The sequence below is a fragment of the Phoca vitulina genome, unplaced genomic scaffold (assembly GCF_004348235.1).
Source record: "Phoca vitulina isolate PV1807 unplaced genomic scaffold, GSC_HSeal_1.0 scaffold32, whole genome shotgun sequence".
NCBI classification, from domain to species: domain Eukaryota; kingdom Metazoa; phylum Chordata; class Mammalia; order Carnivora; family Phocidae; genus Phoca; species Phoca vitulina.
In genome coordinates, this window is record NW_022589735.1 from 21,502,230 (window position 1) to 21,520,158 (window position 17,929).

The following is a 17,929-nucleotide window of genomic DNA, read 5'->3' on the forward strand; positions in this document are numbered from 1 at the left end:
TTACAGTACTTTGTTCACTGGTAAACATGGCCAACAATATTTCATTTTCTTAATTTTTAGAAAAAATTGGCTTGAGTACAGTTGACACGACTTTACATTAATTTCGTGTGTATAACAGTGATTCAACTTCTCTATAAATTATGCTGGGCTCACAACAAGTGTAGCCACCACCTGTCACCATACGACGCTATTCCCATACCACTGACTGTGTTCTCTATGCTGTGCCTTTTACTACTGTGACTTATTTCTTCCATAACCAGAAGCCTGTATCTCCCACTCCCCTTTGCTCATTTTGCCCATCGCCCACCCACCCAACTGGCAACCATTAGTTTGCTCTGATTCTGCTTTTTGCTTCTTCTTAGATTCCACATATGCATGGAATCATCTGGTATTTGTCTTTCTCCGTCCGACATACTGAATTAGCGGAACACCCTCTAGATCAATGCATGCTGTCACAAATGGCAACACTTCATCCTTTTTAATGCTGAGCAATATTCCCGTTGTTCTACATCTTCTTTACCCATTCATCTATCAATGGATACTTGGCTGCTTCCCTATCTTTGCTGTTGTAAATAATATTGCAATAAACAAAAGGGGTGCAGATACGTTTTTGAATTAGCCTTTTTTTCCCCTTTGGGTAAATACCCAGCAGTGGAATTACTGGATCATAGGGTACTTCTATTTTTAATTTTTTGGGGAACCTCCATACTGTTTTCCAGAGTGGCTGCACCAATTTATATTCCCACAAACAGTGAACGAGGGTTCCTTTTTCTTCAAATCCTCACCAACCCTTGTTATTTCTTGTCTTTTTGATTTTAGCCATTCTGGCAGGTGTAAGGTGATATTTCATTGTGTTTTTGATGAGTGATGTTGAACATCTTTTCATGTGTCTGTTGGCCATCTGGATGTCTTTGGGAAAATGTCTATTTAGGTCCTCTGCTAATTTTTTAACCAGACTGTGTTTTTGGTGTTTAGCTGTCTAAGTTCTTTATATATTTTGGATATTAATCCCTTATCAGATACATCATTTGCAAATATCTTCTCCCATTTAGTAGGATGCCTTTTTGTTTTCTTGATGGTTTCCCTTCATACAAAAGCTTTTTATTTTGATGTCATCTCAGTAGTTTATTTTTGTCTTTGTTTCCCTTGCTTGAGGAGACATTTTAATAAAGAGTAATTAAGAAAACAATCCCATTTACAACTGCACCAAAAATAACAAGATACCTAGGAATAAACCTAACCAAAGTGGTGAAAGACCTGTACTCTGAAAAACTGTAAAATATTTATGAAAGAACTGAAGACGACACAAAGAAATGGAAAGACATTCCATGCTCATGGATGAGAAGAAAAATTTTGTTAAAATGTCTATACTACCCAAAGCAATCCAAACATTTAATGCAATCCGTATCAAAATATCACCAGAATTTTTCACAGGGCTAGAACAAACAACCCTAAAATTTGTATGGAAGAACAAAAGACCCCAAATAGCCAAAGCAATCTTGAAAAGCAAAGCAAAGCTGGAACCATCACAATTCCAGACTTCAAGCTGTATTACAAAGCTGTAGTAATCAAAATACTACAGTACTGGCACAAAAATGGATATAGATCAATGGAACAGAAAAGAAAACCCAGAAATAAACCCACAACTATATGGTCAATTAATCTTCAGCACAGCAGGAAAAGAATATCCAGTGGAAAAAAGACAGTCTCTTCAACAAATGGTGTTGGGAAAACTGGACAGCCACATGCAAAAGAATGAAACTGGACCACCTTCGTAAACCATACACAAAAATGAACTCAAAATGGATTAAAGATCTAAATATGAGACTTGAGGGGTGCCTGGGTGGCTCAGTCACTTAAGCATTGGACTCTTGGTTTTGGCTCAGGTCATCATCACAGGGTCAAGAGATCGAGCCCTGCATTGGGCTCCTCGCTCTGCGGGGAGTCTGCTTAAAGATTCTCTCTCCCTTCCTCACCCCTGACTCACATGCGTGTGCATATTCTCTCTCTAAGATAAATAAATCAATCTTAAAAAAAAGAAATACGAGACCTGAAACCATAAAAATCCTAGAAGAGGGTACAGGCAGTAAGGTCTCTGACATTGGCTATAGCAACATTTTTCTAGATAGGTCTCCTGAGGGAAGGGAAATAAAAGCAAAAATAACTATTGGGACTACAACAAAATAAAAAGCTTCTGCACAATAAAGAACCAATAAAACTAAAAGGCAACCTATGGAATGGGAGAAGATTTGCAAATGGAATATCTGATAAAGGGTTAGTATCTAAAATCTATAAAGAACTTACAAAACTCAACGCCCAAAAAGCAAATAATCCAATTAAAAAATGGGCAGGAGACATGAATAGACATATCACCAAAGAAGACATACAGATGGCCAACAGACACGTGAAAAGATGCTCAACATCACTCATCATCAGGGAAACGCACATCAAAACTACAATGAGGTATCATCTCATACATGTCAGAATGGCTAAAATCGAAAATACAAGAAACAACAGGCATTGGCCAGGACGTGGGTGGGAATGCAAATTGGTGCAGTCACTCTGGAAGACAGTATGCAGGTTACTCAAAAAGTTAAAAATAGGGCACCTAGGTGGCTCGGTTGGTCGAATGGCTGCCTTCAGTTCAGGTCATGATCCCGGAGTCCCGGGATCAAGCCCCACACTGGGCTCCCTGCTCAGCAGGAAGTCTGCTTCTCCCTCTGCCCCTCACCCTGCTTATGCTCACTCTCTCTCTCTCTCAAATAAAATCTTTAAAAAAAAAAAAGTTAAAAATAGAACCATCCTACGATCTAGTTATCACACTACTGGGTATTTACCCCCCAAAATACAAAAACACTAATTCAGACGAGATCGGGCGTGTTCAGGGTGGTATGGCCGTAGACCAAAAACACTAATTCAAAGAGATATATACACTCCTATGTTTTTGCAGCATTATCTACAATAGCCAAATTATGGAAGCAGCCTGAGTGTCCATCAATAGATGAATAATAAAGAAGATGTGGCATATATATTCAATGGAGTATTATTCAACCATAAAAAAAAGAATGAAATCTTGCCATTTGCATGACATGGATGGAGTTAGAGAGTATAATCCTAAACGAAATAAATTGGTCAGGGAAAGAAAAATATCATATGATTTCACTCATATGTGGAATTTAAGAAACAAATGAGCAAAGGAAAAAGACAGAGAGAGAGAGAGAGAGAGAAACCAAGAACAGACTCTTAATGACAGAGAACAAACTGATGGTCACCAGAGGGGAGGTGGGTTGGGGGATGGGGGTAACAGGTGACGGGGGTTAAGGTGTGCACTTGCTGTGATGAGCACTGGGTGATGTATGGAAGTATTGAATCACTATGTTGTACACTTGAAACTAATATTAAGCACTGTATGGTAACTTTACTGGAACTAAAATTAAAAAAAAATAAAGACAGATATATAAAATTGCATACAATGCCGAAGTAGGCCAGAGAAAGGGCTAAAGCAGAATGATATTAGCATGTAAGAATGCTTGAACTTTTTGTTTTAACATAAACCCTGTTGAGGATTTTGATTAAAAAAAAAATTAAAATGTCTTTCAGATTACCCAGATTGTAAATTTAACTGAAAAGTTAAATCCCTAAAGAAAAGGGATCCAAAAGTATAAATGCATTTAAGGGACTAGCATTAACCCAAGGAATATGATCCAGGAAACTCAGAGCTGGGAGGAGTGGTTCTTGGAAGCCAGTAGAGGGGAACCTTAGCAGTGTAAGATCGGTACATTTGGGCAGATTTCCCACAGAGTGCCTGAAGGAATAACCCCACGTATGGTGGTTACACTCTCCTGGCCCATCTGCTCAGGGCGCCTATCAACACATGTAAGCAGAACTGAGTAAGATCATGGACCCAAACATACAAGGGTGGTTAACAGCATACCTAGCCAAGGCGGCCGTTCCCAGAGTCCTCCAAGCCTGTGGGGTGAGGCGTGCCTGCACTGGGTCATCCGCGAGTCCAGAAAGGAGATGCATCCGAACTTGCTGACTTTTGATTACTCCCCTGATCACTTTGGATCACACAAGTAAAGTACAGGACATACTCTGTAGGAAGAAACACCAAAACGCTGACAGTGAGGGCCTTTTCTGCCATGAGGGAGTAAAGCTGGATGTTCTAAATCATCACTCCCTATCCGGAAGAAACCAATCCCTCAAATTGGACTCTCCATCTAAAGACACAGTTGGTTGCCTTGGGAAATTTTTAATTAAAATGTTGCTCTACGGCTCTTCTGCATGGCTCTCTGCATCTTGCTTGCATTCCGCATTGTCTAGGTGAACGTTTTTGGGTTTTTGCCCAGCCTTGGTATTTGTGATAACCTGGAACAATCTGGGCCAGGTAAGAGGAGACCTCTCTAAAACAGTGTCATTGAATTGCCCCAACTTGAGTGAGGAAAGCCTCTTTGTAGGCAGTGTGTATATGTGTGTATCTTGAATCAGAACACTCTGTTCCACAGGAGATGAAAACCTGGGTGATGGGCTCACAAAATTTATACACACTAATCATATATCTCTATGTAAGAAGGTTGCTGATGTCTTTCCAGGGCACTTCATTTGCCCCTGGCCCATAAATCATCTCTGAATTTGGTAGGAACGTCATTGCTTTCCAGTCTTCACAGCATGGCACCAAACACATGTCTAGGTCAACTTCGTGACCATCATAAATCTCACAGCAGTGGGAGAATGGGCTCTAGCATTCTGGATGGGAGAGAACTGGGTCTCTAGCAGGTTTGTGGGCTGTTATTCTCTCCATGAACCTCTCCTGCTCGGTGACTTTCAGGAGATCCTCCCCAGAACAGATGTGGCTCCTCCCCCGTGGGATGCCCCCATGTATTGCTAAATCAGTTTGAAAAATACTCTCGTAAATCCGAGATTTAGGATGGTTCTGTTTGTTTTTAAGGATTCAGATGGTACTATGCAAATAAGTGAGGCATGGGGAGAGAAACTAGTTATATGCTGTTAATTCACTCAGCCACTATTTCCTAAGGACCTTGATGCTCACAGGATGACTGACATCAGCATGTAAAAGAGCGAGAGGCTGGACTGCAAAGTAGAGCACATGGCCAGGGACGGATGAGTCACTACTTTCTCCAATCACCTGGAAAATTACTGTGCTCTGCTACCAGAGCATAACTACATTTCTGGACAGGGAGGGATGCGGAAGCTTCCAAGGTGGGAGGGATACAGCAGCCTGTTTCTGGGGACGGCTTTTTGCTTTGTTCCTAAGGAGCCTGGGAGAAGAATCTGAAATAACCCTGCAGGAAAAAAGTGAGATGTGGACAGGAACCAGAGCACAAAGAAAATCTAGCAGGATCAGAGGCTAGGAGGGATGGGGAGAGACCTTGAGAAATCACCGAGCTCCAAGCCTCGCAGCAAATCTGCATTTATTACAGATGAGAAAGACCTTATTATTGACTTTTCCTTAAACAATTCAGGTGGGATGTATTGTGTTCTTTAAAACTCAGTTCCAGAAATAAGTGCAACTATTACATTTGCTATTAACTGCTTTCCCCTTCTGTGCTTTACCTAGATTCCTTTGAAGAAAAGGTAGTTTAAAAACCCAAGTCATTTAGAAAATGAGAGTCTCGGATTCTCATTAAAAGATGCTAAAAATGACTGAACTCTGGTTTTTACAAAGGGAACCTTATTATATATTCATTATTTTTCCTGCCAGTTTCACTAATCCTGTAGCATCCTCTTCCTTACAGATTTTTAGACTGGACCTGCTTCAGCTGTCTTGTCTTTGCAGACTATTTTTTTTGAAAGAAAAACTGTTAACTTTTCATTTCAAATACAACAAACAAAGCAGACTGTGAAAACTGCCATCGCTTGGATTTAAATCGTAGGCCTTTGGCAGCTAGTACAACCTTACACCTCAGAGAAAAGCAAAAGACTATTAAAAGCTTCAAAAGTACATGTATGGGGAGGGGGGAGGCAGAGAAGAAGCAATGATAAAATCTTTGAAATTCTCTAAAATTATAAATGCCATTAAGCTTTACTATAAAATCCTTCAAATTAATGTGTTCCTAATTTTAGCATTAAATGAGGCTGGTGTATCGAGCAGAACTATTTGCATAATGATGACAAAAATCAAAGTTTCAGGGAAGCAAAATGGACTCATCTGAAACTTAAATTCTAATTCCTGAGCAGCTTCTGACTAATGAGCCTGAAAAAGTCAGAATTGTCCTGGCCCTCTTCCTCAACAGTGGAAAAAGGATTCTGTGAAGACTCTGGGGGGAAATTTACGATATACACCCACGGCTTCTCAAACTTTTCCTTCCTAGGAACCACGTTGGGGGAGGAGGGTAAATATATCTTCCCAGTAGCTCTGAGGGTTTAGCCTGAAGTTGCAGGTTGCAAGCAAAAGATATTTAAACGCTTCCCATTTTCTCCTTAACATGTATATGTATTTTGAACTCTATGCCATAAAACATTCGTGTCTCTTTAAAAAATGTAAATGCTCTAAATAAGTAATTAAAATCACGTTGCCCCCATATTAGGCTCTAGGCTAAGCTGTCCAATCAAACAGATCCCAAGTAGAGCTCCTCACAGGAGACGATGAATTCCTCATGTGATGGTGTAGAGATGGCAGCTTGTCAAGCGCCTAATAGCAGCCCTGCTCCATAGGACATTCGGGGACCCAGCTTCCTGCCATCTTGTTACTCCCTACCCTGGGGACCCAGCTTCCTGCCATCTTGTTGCTCTCTACCCCGGGGACCCAGCTTCCTGCCATCTTGTCGCTCCCTACCCCGGGGACCCAGCTTCCTGCCATCTTGTTGCTCCCTACCCTGGGGACCCAGCTTCCTGCCATCTTGTTGCTCCCTACCCCTTATGGCATTATCCTTGTCTGCTCAGTCAAAGCTGACCCAGCTCCAGATCTATGTTTTAGTCCTAGAAAGGGGAAAGAAAACTAAAGAGGAATGTCATTTCCACTCACATTTCACTGGCAAGACCTAGTCACGTGGCTGCAGGAGCTGCAGAGGATGGAAAATAAAATTACTGGGGCGCCTGGGTGGCTCAGTCGGTTAAGCGTCTGCCTTTGGCTCAGGTCATGATCCTGGGGTCCTGGGATCGAGCCCCATGTCAGACTCCCTGCTAAGCAGGGAGCCTGCTTCTCCCTCTCCTTCTGCCGCTCCCCCTGCTTGTGCTCTCTTGTTTTCTCTCTCCCTCTGTCAATAAATAAAATATATATTAAAAAAAAAAGAAAATATAATTTCCAATTGATGGCCATGTGGCTGGCAAAAATTAAAGTGCTGCTATGGAAAGATACACCACATCCACCTTACAGATTTCTGTATCCCCTGCCAACTGCTCTATCCTCCAGGCAGGCCCCAGGGAAGCATGGTCTAAGCATGCATCAGCAAACTTTTCCTCTCAAGAGCCACATGGTAAATATTTTAGGCTCTCTGGGTCACATACTCTCTGTGGCAACTACTCATGTCTGCTGTCGTCGAGCAAAAGAGTCATAGGCTATATGACTGTATGTAAACAAAAGAGTATGGCTGTTGTTTTACACATCCATTACAGTAAAATAAATTACTATACATTTACAAGTTTACATCAACACACATTTATTATCTCATTACCGTGGGTCAGGAGTCTGAGTCCTTCCCGGGGAATCTCACAAGGCTGCAATCATGGTCAGTTGGGCTGCGTTCTCATCTGCAGGCTTGACTGGGAAAGAGTCCACTTCCAAACTCACTCGTGTTGTTTGTCAATTTATTTCCCGTGGCTGTGGGGCTGCCGGCGTAGGGCCTCGGTTTCTTGCTGGCTGCTGGTCGCCCTCAGCTCCTAGGGGTCACCCACAGTTCCTTACCATATGGTTCTGCCCACAGCCCCTCTTACAACATGGCCGCTTGCTTCTTCCAAGCCAAGAAGGGAAAAAAATCTCTAGAGTAAGTTTGGTGGCACAATAGAATTTTACATAATGCAACAACCAGGGGAGTGACATCCCATTTCCTTTGCCACATTTGAGTGGTTAGAAGCAAGTAACAGGTGGTGCCCACAGTCGAGGACAGAGGACTGTACTGAAATGTGAATACCAAAAGGCAGGGATGACTGGGAGTCTGTCTACCATAGCTTTGTTCCAATAAAACTTGATAAAAACAAAGGATGGGCTGGACATAGTTTGCTGACCCCTGGAATAATGAATAAGGTGTAGAAGACATTGTTTAAGGTAAGATACAGAAATTCAAAGAACAGAGTTAGAGCAAAAGATTGGTCAGAGCCAGGAGAGCTATACAGAAAGAGAGTCCTAGAAGAAAAATTTCATATTCTGATCCTATCCCATAAGATACAGATATCTTATATCTATAGATAGATTATCTTACCATGTTAATAAAAAATTAAAAGTGAGATAGACTGGCATCATGTTTGAAACTGGTGATCATGGGATAGAGTTTTTATTAGACCTCCAAGTAAATTTAAAGGGAAGCGGCTCCGTAGCAAGGGTTCTGCAATTTCGACTTAAATTCAAACCTACCTGGAACAATTTCAATAGAAACCCTGGTCATTTTCTTAATGATTACGAAATGACAGCCAACATTTATTATGTGATTATTGCAAATCAGGAATTATGTTGTTTAACATGAATTGTCTCATTTAATCTACATGAACACTCCCATGTTATGTAGATTATTTTTATTCCCATTACAAAGATGAAGAAACTGAGCTTGAGCAAATTGAGCATGACAAAAAGTAGTGGAACTAGGACATGACTCTTAGTCTGTCCCAAGGGTCCAGACACTTAAATTTTATTTCAAGTGTAATAGGATGCCTTTGAAGGGTTCTAAGCAGAGAGATGGTGTAATTAATGTGACTAATGTTCCAGAAATATCAGCTCTGTGTGAAGAGAGGGTTGAAGAGGGGTAGAGCAGAGGCAGGAAGGCCAGGGCAAAGATGGTGGTATAGCCTGGAAATGGCAGTGCCCTGGAGATACATTTGCAAGCCATTTTGGCAGTAGAGGTGACAGGACTACCTCATAACTGTAACGCATTCTACTCTCTCCTTGTCCACGACACTCTGGTCACATGGATCTTCTTTGGTTCCTGAAAGGTGCTAAGCCTTTTCCAATCTCTGGGACGCTGCATGGGCCATTCTCATTGTCCAGAATGCTTTTTCACTCTAGTCTTCTATTATTTACTCTCTTCTTCAATTGCTTTGTTCTACCTCATCCCACAGGACTCACTTCAAATCTCACTTCCTCAGAGAGATTTGATTTCCTTGATGCCCCGATCTAAGTTTGGTCCTATCTTTTTCTCTAAATAGAAACCAATTATTTTTCATCCCATACTTGTTCACAATTTATTACATTTTCTTGCTTTTTAAAAAATTGACTGTTTAACATATTATGCTTTAAGAAGCCAGGAACCATATTTATTTTCTTCATCATTGTTAACACGGTGCTAGCCTACGAAATTCCTAGAATCATAGGCACTCACTGAATATTTGTTGAGGAAATGAATGTCTGACTTCAGTGTCCTTACACTTAAATACCGTGCTAGTACCTCTCACATTTGCTGATTATAGAAGAGATCTCCTCTTCGATCCTTCTAGAGTTACCAATGTGACATAGCCCAAGTAATTAGTGATGTTCCAGTGTCCAGTTCTCTCTCACCCAATGCTCTTCCCAAAACCTGGTCCCAGGTTAAGGAGAATGTGGAGAACGAAATGTGCAGTAGTAGAAAAGAGTGATGAAGTTGTCTTGAGGCAGGTGAATTCTCCTTCACTGTTGGTGACAGTATAAACGGATATGGGCCTTTGGGAAAAGAATTCAACAATATGCAAAATGACTTTAAAATAAATGTAAGTAGGGGTGCCTGGGTTTCTCAGTCAGTTGAGCATCAGACTCTTGATCTCAGCTCAGGTCTTGATCTCAGGGTCGTGAGTTCAAGCCCCGTGTTGGGCTCCATGTTGGGTATGGAGCCTACTTAAAAATAAACAAACACATAAATAAATGTTTAAGTAAAAACATAAAAGCATACACAAAAAGGCATGTGTGTGTGTATGTATTTGCCTAAGATGTCTGAAAAGAAATAAACCAAAAGTTTCCAAGTGGTTAGGTGGGCATTTCTGGGAAGTGGGATTGAGACTGGCAAAACAGGAACTTTTTTTTTTTTTTACTATGGGCAACCATGATTTTTATAATAAAATACCATTAAAGATAAAAATAGGAAATAAATCTTCATACTTCTTAGGTAATCCCACCTCTAGTAATCTATACTAATAAAATAATGACAGATGTGGTCCAGGGGTTATAGATATAAAGATATGCCATCAATAAGTTCTATAGTATGTTAGAAAAATGGAAATAGTCTAAACGTCCAACAGCAGATTGGGTAACTACATTAAAATTGTTTTAGATAATAAGGACAGGAAAAATGCTCATGTATAATGTTACACAAGCAAAGCAAAGTATTAAACTGTATTTATGGCATTATTCCAACGTGTTAGGAAAGGAAGAAAAAAGAACAAGAAAGATATATGGGTAGAAAAAACCCCACTACAGTAAAATCTACCAAAATGTCATTAAATGGCCATTTTGGATGATAAGAGTCTATACTTTTAGGTTATTTCTTTATGATTTTTGGTTTTTCATCATTAAAAAGAATCACAAATTACTACTGGAGCATTGCAGGTATTATCTGTAGTAGGTGTAAAAATAGTACATTGGTTCCTTTCTAGCAAGTAAGTCTATTTGTGTTCAGTCCTCTTGTCAGGCACTCATGTAAGAGTGCTAAGAGAGGAGGTTCCAGCACTTGACCCTCCAACTCCACTATATCTATGAAAAAGTCACAGGTATTCAGTACTGTTTGGGAATGGTATTTTCTTTGATCTGTGTATCATAGCAATGCTGGTGCCTTAAAGAATGACATGATCTGCAATTAAATATATTTTGGGAATAGTTATGTTTCTCAGTTGGAATTAGACCTTCTACTTGTCCTTTCTTCAATGCCTTTGGTCAGACTTTCTTGAACTAGACTCATCGAGAGGAAACCATTTACCGCATTTTTGCACAGTTCTAGATAATACTCCTAGAGAGTATAAAACCAGGTCTTTTAGGGAGCATAAAATGAGCTATTAATCGAGAATTTCATTTTGGACTGTCACGTTTAATTTAGATACCTACACTGGGAGTTAAATTGGCCATTAAACCAATAAAAACTTCTACCTGTCCATATGGTCACTGTCAGGAGGCCCTAACAAATTCAACTTGAGATGATGTATGTGTTTTTGTATATAAGAAGTCTGAAGGAATAGTTACCAAAATGTTTAAGTAGTCAGGTTTTTCCCTCTGGAACTGGCAGAACAGAGTGTAACAAAATAAGACAGCTCCCATAAGCTACATATGGAAATAAAACCTGTTGTATTAGAAACACGTCTTCCAGATATCTTATCAATGGAAGTTTTAAGTTAACAAAACTTTTCAAATTAATCAACTACTGACAGCAACTATAATACTACTTTCTGAAATCATCCAAACTCCCAATCGTTCTAAGCAACAACATAGAGCACACATACAAACAAGGGCATAAACTCCATACACTGAACATTTATTTGAGAGACCTTCAACGCAGATACCTCATAGAAGGACTGTGATTTAATTTCAATGGCTGTTTGTTTAACCATAGGACCTTTCTGAGATCAAATTCCTCCATATGAAGAAAGTCACATTTGACTCAAATCAATGTCTATGTCACCCTCAATTTCTCCCCTCCCAACTCCCCACTCCTACCGGCTCTGTTTCTCTCGTGGAAACTATAGAGAACAAATATTTCATTCATAAAAAATCCAACTGGTAATATTTTTTTATAGGCAACCATACTCACGTTTATATATAGTCACAGCATAAAATACTGTGTACTTCAGTTCACCTAATTCTAAAACATAACCATTTTATTGACTACAATTAATTAACATATTTATAGAAAGAAAATGTAAAAGGTATCTGTTTTGAAATTTTAAGGATAATGACTTAGCACTCATGACAATTATTTTTATTTATGATCTGAATCTCTCCCTTACTATGAAGTGAATCATTATTAATTTGCAGCACAAAGAAAAGCACACAGAAACCTGGACTATTATTAGATCATTACACTCAGACAAAAAAATTAAAGTGCACTGAGAAGCTCACATTGGAATTAACTGATACACTACTACCAGCTCTCTTTTAAATTTCTTTCCTATGTTATTTCCCAAGCAAAACATCATTATACTCAAGGAAAAATAGAGTATCTGATTGCATTTGGTTGCTTTCTTGCTTTAATAAGGTAATTACCAGAGTTTTGTATTCTAAGGTACACATTATCCCTTGTATCCAGGGACCCTCCTTGATACATAAAGGTGTCATCAAATATGTAAAAAATGAACAGGTCAGGCAATAAAGCAAAAACAAGACAGTAATAACAATATGGTATTTACTGTTTCCTTTTAAGCGAAAGCATTCTTTACAATTGTTTGCCGTTGGCTCACAGAAGGAGAGAATGGGTATTAGAAGCTCTCGAAACAATGATCTCCCTTGGCTGTTATTTCTCTAAGAAGCGGTAAGCCCTGTCGTTTACAAGAAGAAAGCTACTGAATCCTTCAGAAAACATAACCTGGCGGCCCATCGTCAGTGCAGAATGATGAGGTGGCAGAAGTGTGATGGAGAAGCCAGTCTTCAGGAACATCATGTGAGGGAATCCAGCTGCGCTTGTATGGTCTCCAGCTATTCATAAAGACAAAACAAGAGAAAAGTTGCTGAAAGGCGAGAAATGCATATGAAGGGCTGCTCAGAAACTTGCCCAGGGGAGGGACAGATTGGCAGCGGCAACCATGCATATTAAATCCATTCACACAGCAACAGATTCACCACGTAGGAAAGTTTTCTTTTCATATGAAGGTATTAGAATTCATGGCTGCGATCTAAGTTTTCCAATGTGCCAAGGAGGATTTCTAAATTCTACTATTTTAAGTACACTCAGCTGTTTTAATTTAAATGATCACTACACAAGACTTTTGAAGTTGGGGGGTGGGGGAGTGCATCTTCCTGGCTCACAAAGTCAGGATTTGGAAAGAAACATGACAAACACTCAAAGATAAATCTTTATAGGCCTGGCACCTCCCTTTCCTCTTGGGCCCAGAAATTAAAATATTTAATGTTAAATATAGCTAAAGTGCCAGTGTGGCTAGGTACCACATAGTTCATTACTGAATGCTTTGCTTTAAAGTAACAATCCCATAGCTTTAATTAAAACCATTTCCACTTTCTTTCTGATTTAGTTTGTCAGATTCTCTTCGGCTCGGCAATGCTTCCCGCCGTGAAACATACGGTGTTTACAAGGGATGTTTAAAGAACTTAGCTCCATAACAGGTCACTTAAAAATAAGAATTCATAAAAAGAAGGCAACATTACGTAAAACCCCACATAGCAGAAATTATTTTAAAAATATAGACCTTGTTATAGAAATCAAACAATTCCTTGTGACTGAATTCCACAAGAACTTTCTCCACGCTCTGTAAGGAAGAAAAAGAAAGAACGAATTTAGTTGTATACAATGCACACTGCAGTTTCTTCTCTCCAGCTAGCCCCAGAATACGCCCTATTATTCTCTGACTGGTTTTAAAAAAATACTTACCTGCTCCACTCAACCCCACTGTTGCTAGAACTCACAGATGCGCTTAATGACACTCCACTTTAGCTAAAGGTTTCAACTCTATAGGGACATTTGTTCTTTACGTTGACTACACAAAGGTTAATAAAATAGAAGCCAGCAAGAGAACAATTTCATTACCTATTTTTTTTTCAAGATAGAGATAATATAGGAGATTGCATTTCATCTTTCTCAGCAGTCCATTCGGAATCTAGCAAATAGCATTACTCAAAGACACTGGAGGCAGCATATGTGACTGAACTCATCCGGCCATGAATGCCTCCCGTCAGCACAGCTGCTGCCTCCGAGCATTAATCTAGCAGTTACGATCTTAACATGCTGAGATGGTCACCTTTTCTAACGTACAGACTCAGCAAAAGTTCACAATTAACATGACAGCTTCAAAGCGGAGACTTAACCACACTCCTTCCTTTCGCCTCAGATGTGATGGGGGAACCTTCACGGGAGCCGTGGGTGCTGAGGGATACTGGGCACGTCTGCACGATGGTGCGGCAGACTGCAACAGGAATCCGGCCCACACCAACCTGCTTTGGGTTGACTTTGTAAACTGAGGGAACACTTAAAGTAGTTCCTAAAGATTGGTCAAACCTTATTCAAGGTATCTCTGGCAAATGAAAGTTAATGAGGAGAGAAGGCCAAGAATGGGCTTCCTGCTCTGACCACACTGTCGTGCTCACGGGACATCCAACGGGCACCATGAACTGAAGAAGTGGACACAGGTTGAAAAGAGACATGAATTCATGTACGTAATTGCTTGAGGTCATTTCCAACATTCTCCTAATTCTCCTTCTGTTTCTATGGCTCCTTTTCTCTGTCTTATCTGTTTTAATGGTTTCCATTTCTACTTACAAAGCCAACATTTTCAAAACAAAGTATCTCCAGCTAACTCCAGGAGAGTCAATGGGGCTATGTTCAGATATGGCACCTCCCTTTTCAAGAAGCCAAGGTACAGAGGATCAAATTCCACACATTTTCTTTGCTCCTGTAATACCTACCTAGGTAGTTAAGCTTTAAAATGAATCAAGCAGCATATCTGCTTTAAAGCCTCATCCTTTAGGAAGGATAAAAAAGTAGTAGGCTAACTGACACACATCATTGAACCTCCAAAGGTTCAAATCAGCATTATCTAGCAGTGCTGTATTTCCTCCCAGCAGTTAAAGGGAGAAGAAAGGCCTCAGTTTACCCTATGGAAAAGCAAGGCAAGTTTATTACTTTCCCCCCAATCCAAACGTTAGGAGGGGCTGAAGACTGAATCAGTTTGTGAACAACTGGCTTGCTGTTCGTACACCTGAGGTCACAGCTAAGCTGGGTTCTTGGTTCCTGGATTTTGCTTTGTTTCAAGTTAGTGTTTTCTAAAAGGTTGCACTGAGGAAAAGGAAGGAAGGTGACTTTGAAAACATACTTCTTAAAATAACAACAACTAAAATAACGTGTGTGCACATCCGCACCTGAGTGTTGTGTATGTGTATATGTATATATATAGCGAGAGATGTGTATATATATATTTAGTGTCTTGCTTTACTGAAATACTTAGCCCCAAGAAGGGGAAATGCTGATACCTGAGATAAAATATGCAAAGAACTTATGCCAATGTCTGGCAGGTATAATCACTGATAGCTATTATCATTATCATTTCTCATTCAACCCACAATGACTTAGGGAAGACCACGAGAATACGGGAGAATACAGGAGTGGCTTTAAGTGTTCCGTATCTACGTGTACAGAGATTATTCTTAGAATTTGAGAATCTATGTTTACCCAAGGGGTGGCCAAGGGCAGTTGTTTAAGGAGGGTAATGATGGAACTCAGATAGATATGTAGGACAAAAAGGAAAGGGGGGCTGGCTAAGAGCCAACTCCCCACATTGTCATGTTCTGACATGGAACCCCAGAGAGCCCAAGAATTCTAAATCTAAATCTCACCTTCCAGGACATTACTTAAGGTATATTATCAAGAAAGGAGTACAGATTGCATTTACTTAGTAGTGTGGTAACTTTATTTATGACTTTAAATTTAGATATATGGCCCAAGGCCTCCATTTTTACTCCTGCTTTAGGTCCCACAAATATCAGGAATGGGTGTGATCAATATCCTTCCTTGGACCATGATGTTTTTAGGAGGAAAACATACTCTTAGCCTTTTTTGAGAATTTAACTAGAAAGTCACAAATCTGCTTTATCAAACCACAATCAACTCTCTAGCTTCATTGTTTACTCTTCAGAAAATGTATGGAAGGTTCTGTTCACTAAGGAAGCATATTTTCAAACAACTTCTCTTCAGTTTCATGTCTGGACACAAATCAGTGGCAGTCTAGACCCAACAAGGATGTAAGAAGTGCATTAAGTTTAACGAGAGTCCAATTATTAGTATTTCAGGGGTGCTTGGATTGTCTAGCTCTATGAACACTCTGGGCCTCTAACTCAACTCATGGTTCATTACTACGTTTGTTAAGGGAAGAAGAGAAAATAAAAATGAAATTCAAACCAGTGCTATCTCAGCTATCAGTTGCAACTCTAACAACAAGCTTTCAGGAGGAAGATGTAGAAAATCATGGCTACAGTAGTTCTTAGACTATATCTGACAATGGGTTTAATTATCCATGTGCTTCCTATCACTGTCAGTAGATAATGAGACTTGACTATTTGGTCCCGTTCCCCCCGCCCCGCCGAAAGAGTCAGAAAGATAGTCTGGATAATAAACTGTGGCCTATTATGTCATACTAAATAAGAAGAGAAATATCTTAGTGATGTAAAACTATAGTTCCAAGTAATCAAAATGCTCTGTCATTTTGTCAACCATATACCAAAAGTATTTTATTTATTTATTTTATTTTTTTAAAAGATTTTATTTATTTATTTGACAGACATAGCGAGAGAGGGAATACAAGCAGTGGGAGTGGGAGAGGGAGAAGCAGGCCTCCCGCCGAGCAGGGAGCCCGATGCGGGGCTCGATCCCAGGACCTGGAATCATGACCTGAGCCGAAGGCAGCCGCTTAACAACTGAGCCACCCGGGCACCCACCAAAAGTATTTTAAACTGAACTACATACCTCTAATCACTTGGTGAAACAAACTAATACATGTATGTATTTTTTATATACATGTGTATATAGACATATCTTTAGATAGTACTGTATTTTACTTTTTACATAGCCAAGTGTTTAAGAAAAAAGTTTATGAGAACATTACATCCCCATTCTTCCAGTAATCAGATACAAACAACATTTTCATACAAGGCAAATTATACTTTAAGTTGAAAGAATTAAAAAAAATGGTAATTCTAACAGGGAGTTTATACTGTCTTCTGAAGGAATATAATGACTAGTTAAGTACTAAAAATTATTTCTGGGAGGGCTTTTTACTGCTTGTGTGTTTAAAGGAATATCAATGGATACCTGCTATTATCCACGATAACTCATGGGTAACATTTAGTAGATTTGGTGAAGAAGAAAAAAAAGTAAATTCAGACATAAAGGAAGAAAATGACAGTAATACAATAATAGTAGGGGCTTCAGCACCCCACTTGCTTCAATGGATAGATCATCCAGACAGAAAATCAATGAGGAAACACTGGCCTTAAATGACACATTAGACCTGATGGACTTAATAGACATATACAGAACATTCCATCCAAAAGGAGAATACATATTCTTCTCAAGTGCACATGGAACATGCTCCAGGAAAGGTTACATGTTAGGTCACAAAACAAGTCTTAATAAATTTAAGAAGACTGAAATCATATCAAGCATCTTTTGCTACCCCAGTGGTATGAAAATAAAATCAATCCCAAGAAGAAAGCTGGAAAAACCACAAGCATGTGGAGGCTAAGCAACATGCTAATAATAAACAATGGGTCAACAGAGAAAGAATAAATAAAAAAATACATTGAGACAAATAAAAATGGGAACCCAACAGTTCAAAATCTATGGGACATAGCAAAAATACTTCTAAGAGGGAAGTTTATGGCGATACAGTCCCACCTCAAGAAACAAGAAAAAAAATCTCAAACAATCTAACCTTATACCTAAAGGAACAAGAAAAGAACAAGTAAAACCCAAAGTTAGTAGAAGGAAGGAAATAATAAAGATCAGAGTGGAAATAAGTGAAATAGAGACCAAAAAAAAAAAAAATCAATGAAACTAAGAGCTAGTTCTTTGAAAAGATAAACAAAATTGCTAAACCTTTAGCCAGACTCATCAAGAAAAAAAAGAGAGGGCCCAAATAAATA

At 39.4% G+C, this 17,929-nt stretch overlaps 1 protein-coding gene and 1 long non-coding RNA gene across 3 annotated transcripts in view; both read right to left on the bottom strand.

The window, feature by feature from the left end:
* LOC116645145 overlaps window positions 1-9,907 on the bottom strand; it is a 29,775-nt gene extending 19,868 nt beyond the window's left edge. Inside the window, exons 1-2 of the long non-coding RNA XR_004301913.1 lie at window positions 7,635-9,907; window positions 3,935-7,022 (exon numbers count right to left, since the gene is read on the bottom strand). This is a non-coding gene — a long non-coding RNA (uncharacterized LOC116645145). The remainder of the gene's footprint in view (window positions 1-3,934; window positions 7,023-7,634) is intronic.
* Window positions 9,908-10,038: 131 nt separating this feature from the next.
* Window positions 10,039-17,929, bottom strand: part of COMMD10 (COMM domain containing 10) — a 205,822-nt gene continuing 197,931 nt past the window's right edge. For both annotated transcript variants that reach the window (XM_032425352.1, XM_032425351.1), the window contains 2 exons: window positions 13,486-13,545; window positions 10,039-12,757 (listed from right to left, as the gene is read on the bottom strand). In XM_032425352.1, coding sequence (XP_032281243.1) covers window positions 12,719-12,757; window positions 13,486-13,545 — 99 coding nt within the window. In that variant the 3' untranslated portion in view covers window positions 10,039-12,718. The remainder of the gene's footprint in view (window positions 12,758-13,485; window positions 13,546-17,929) is intronic.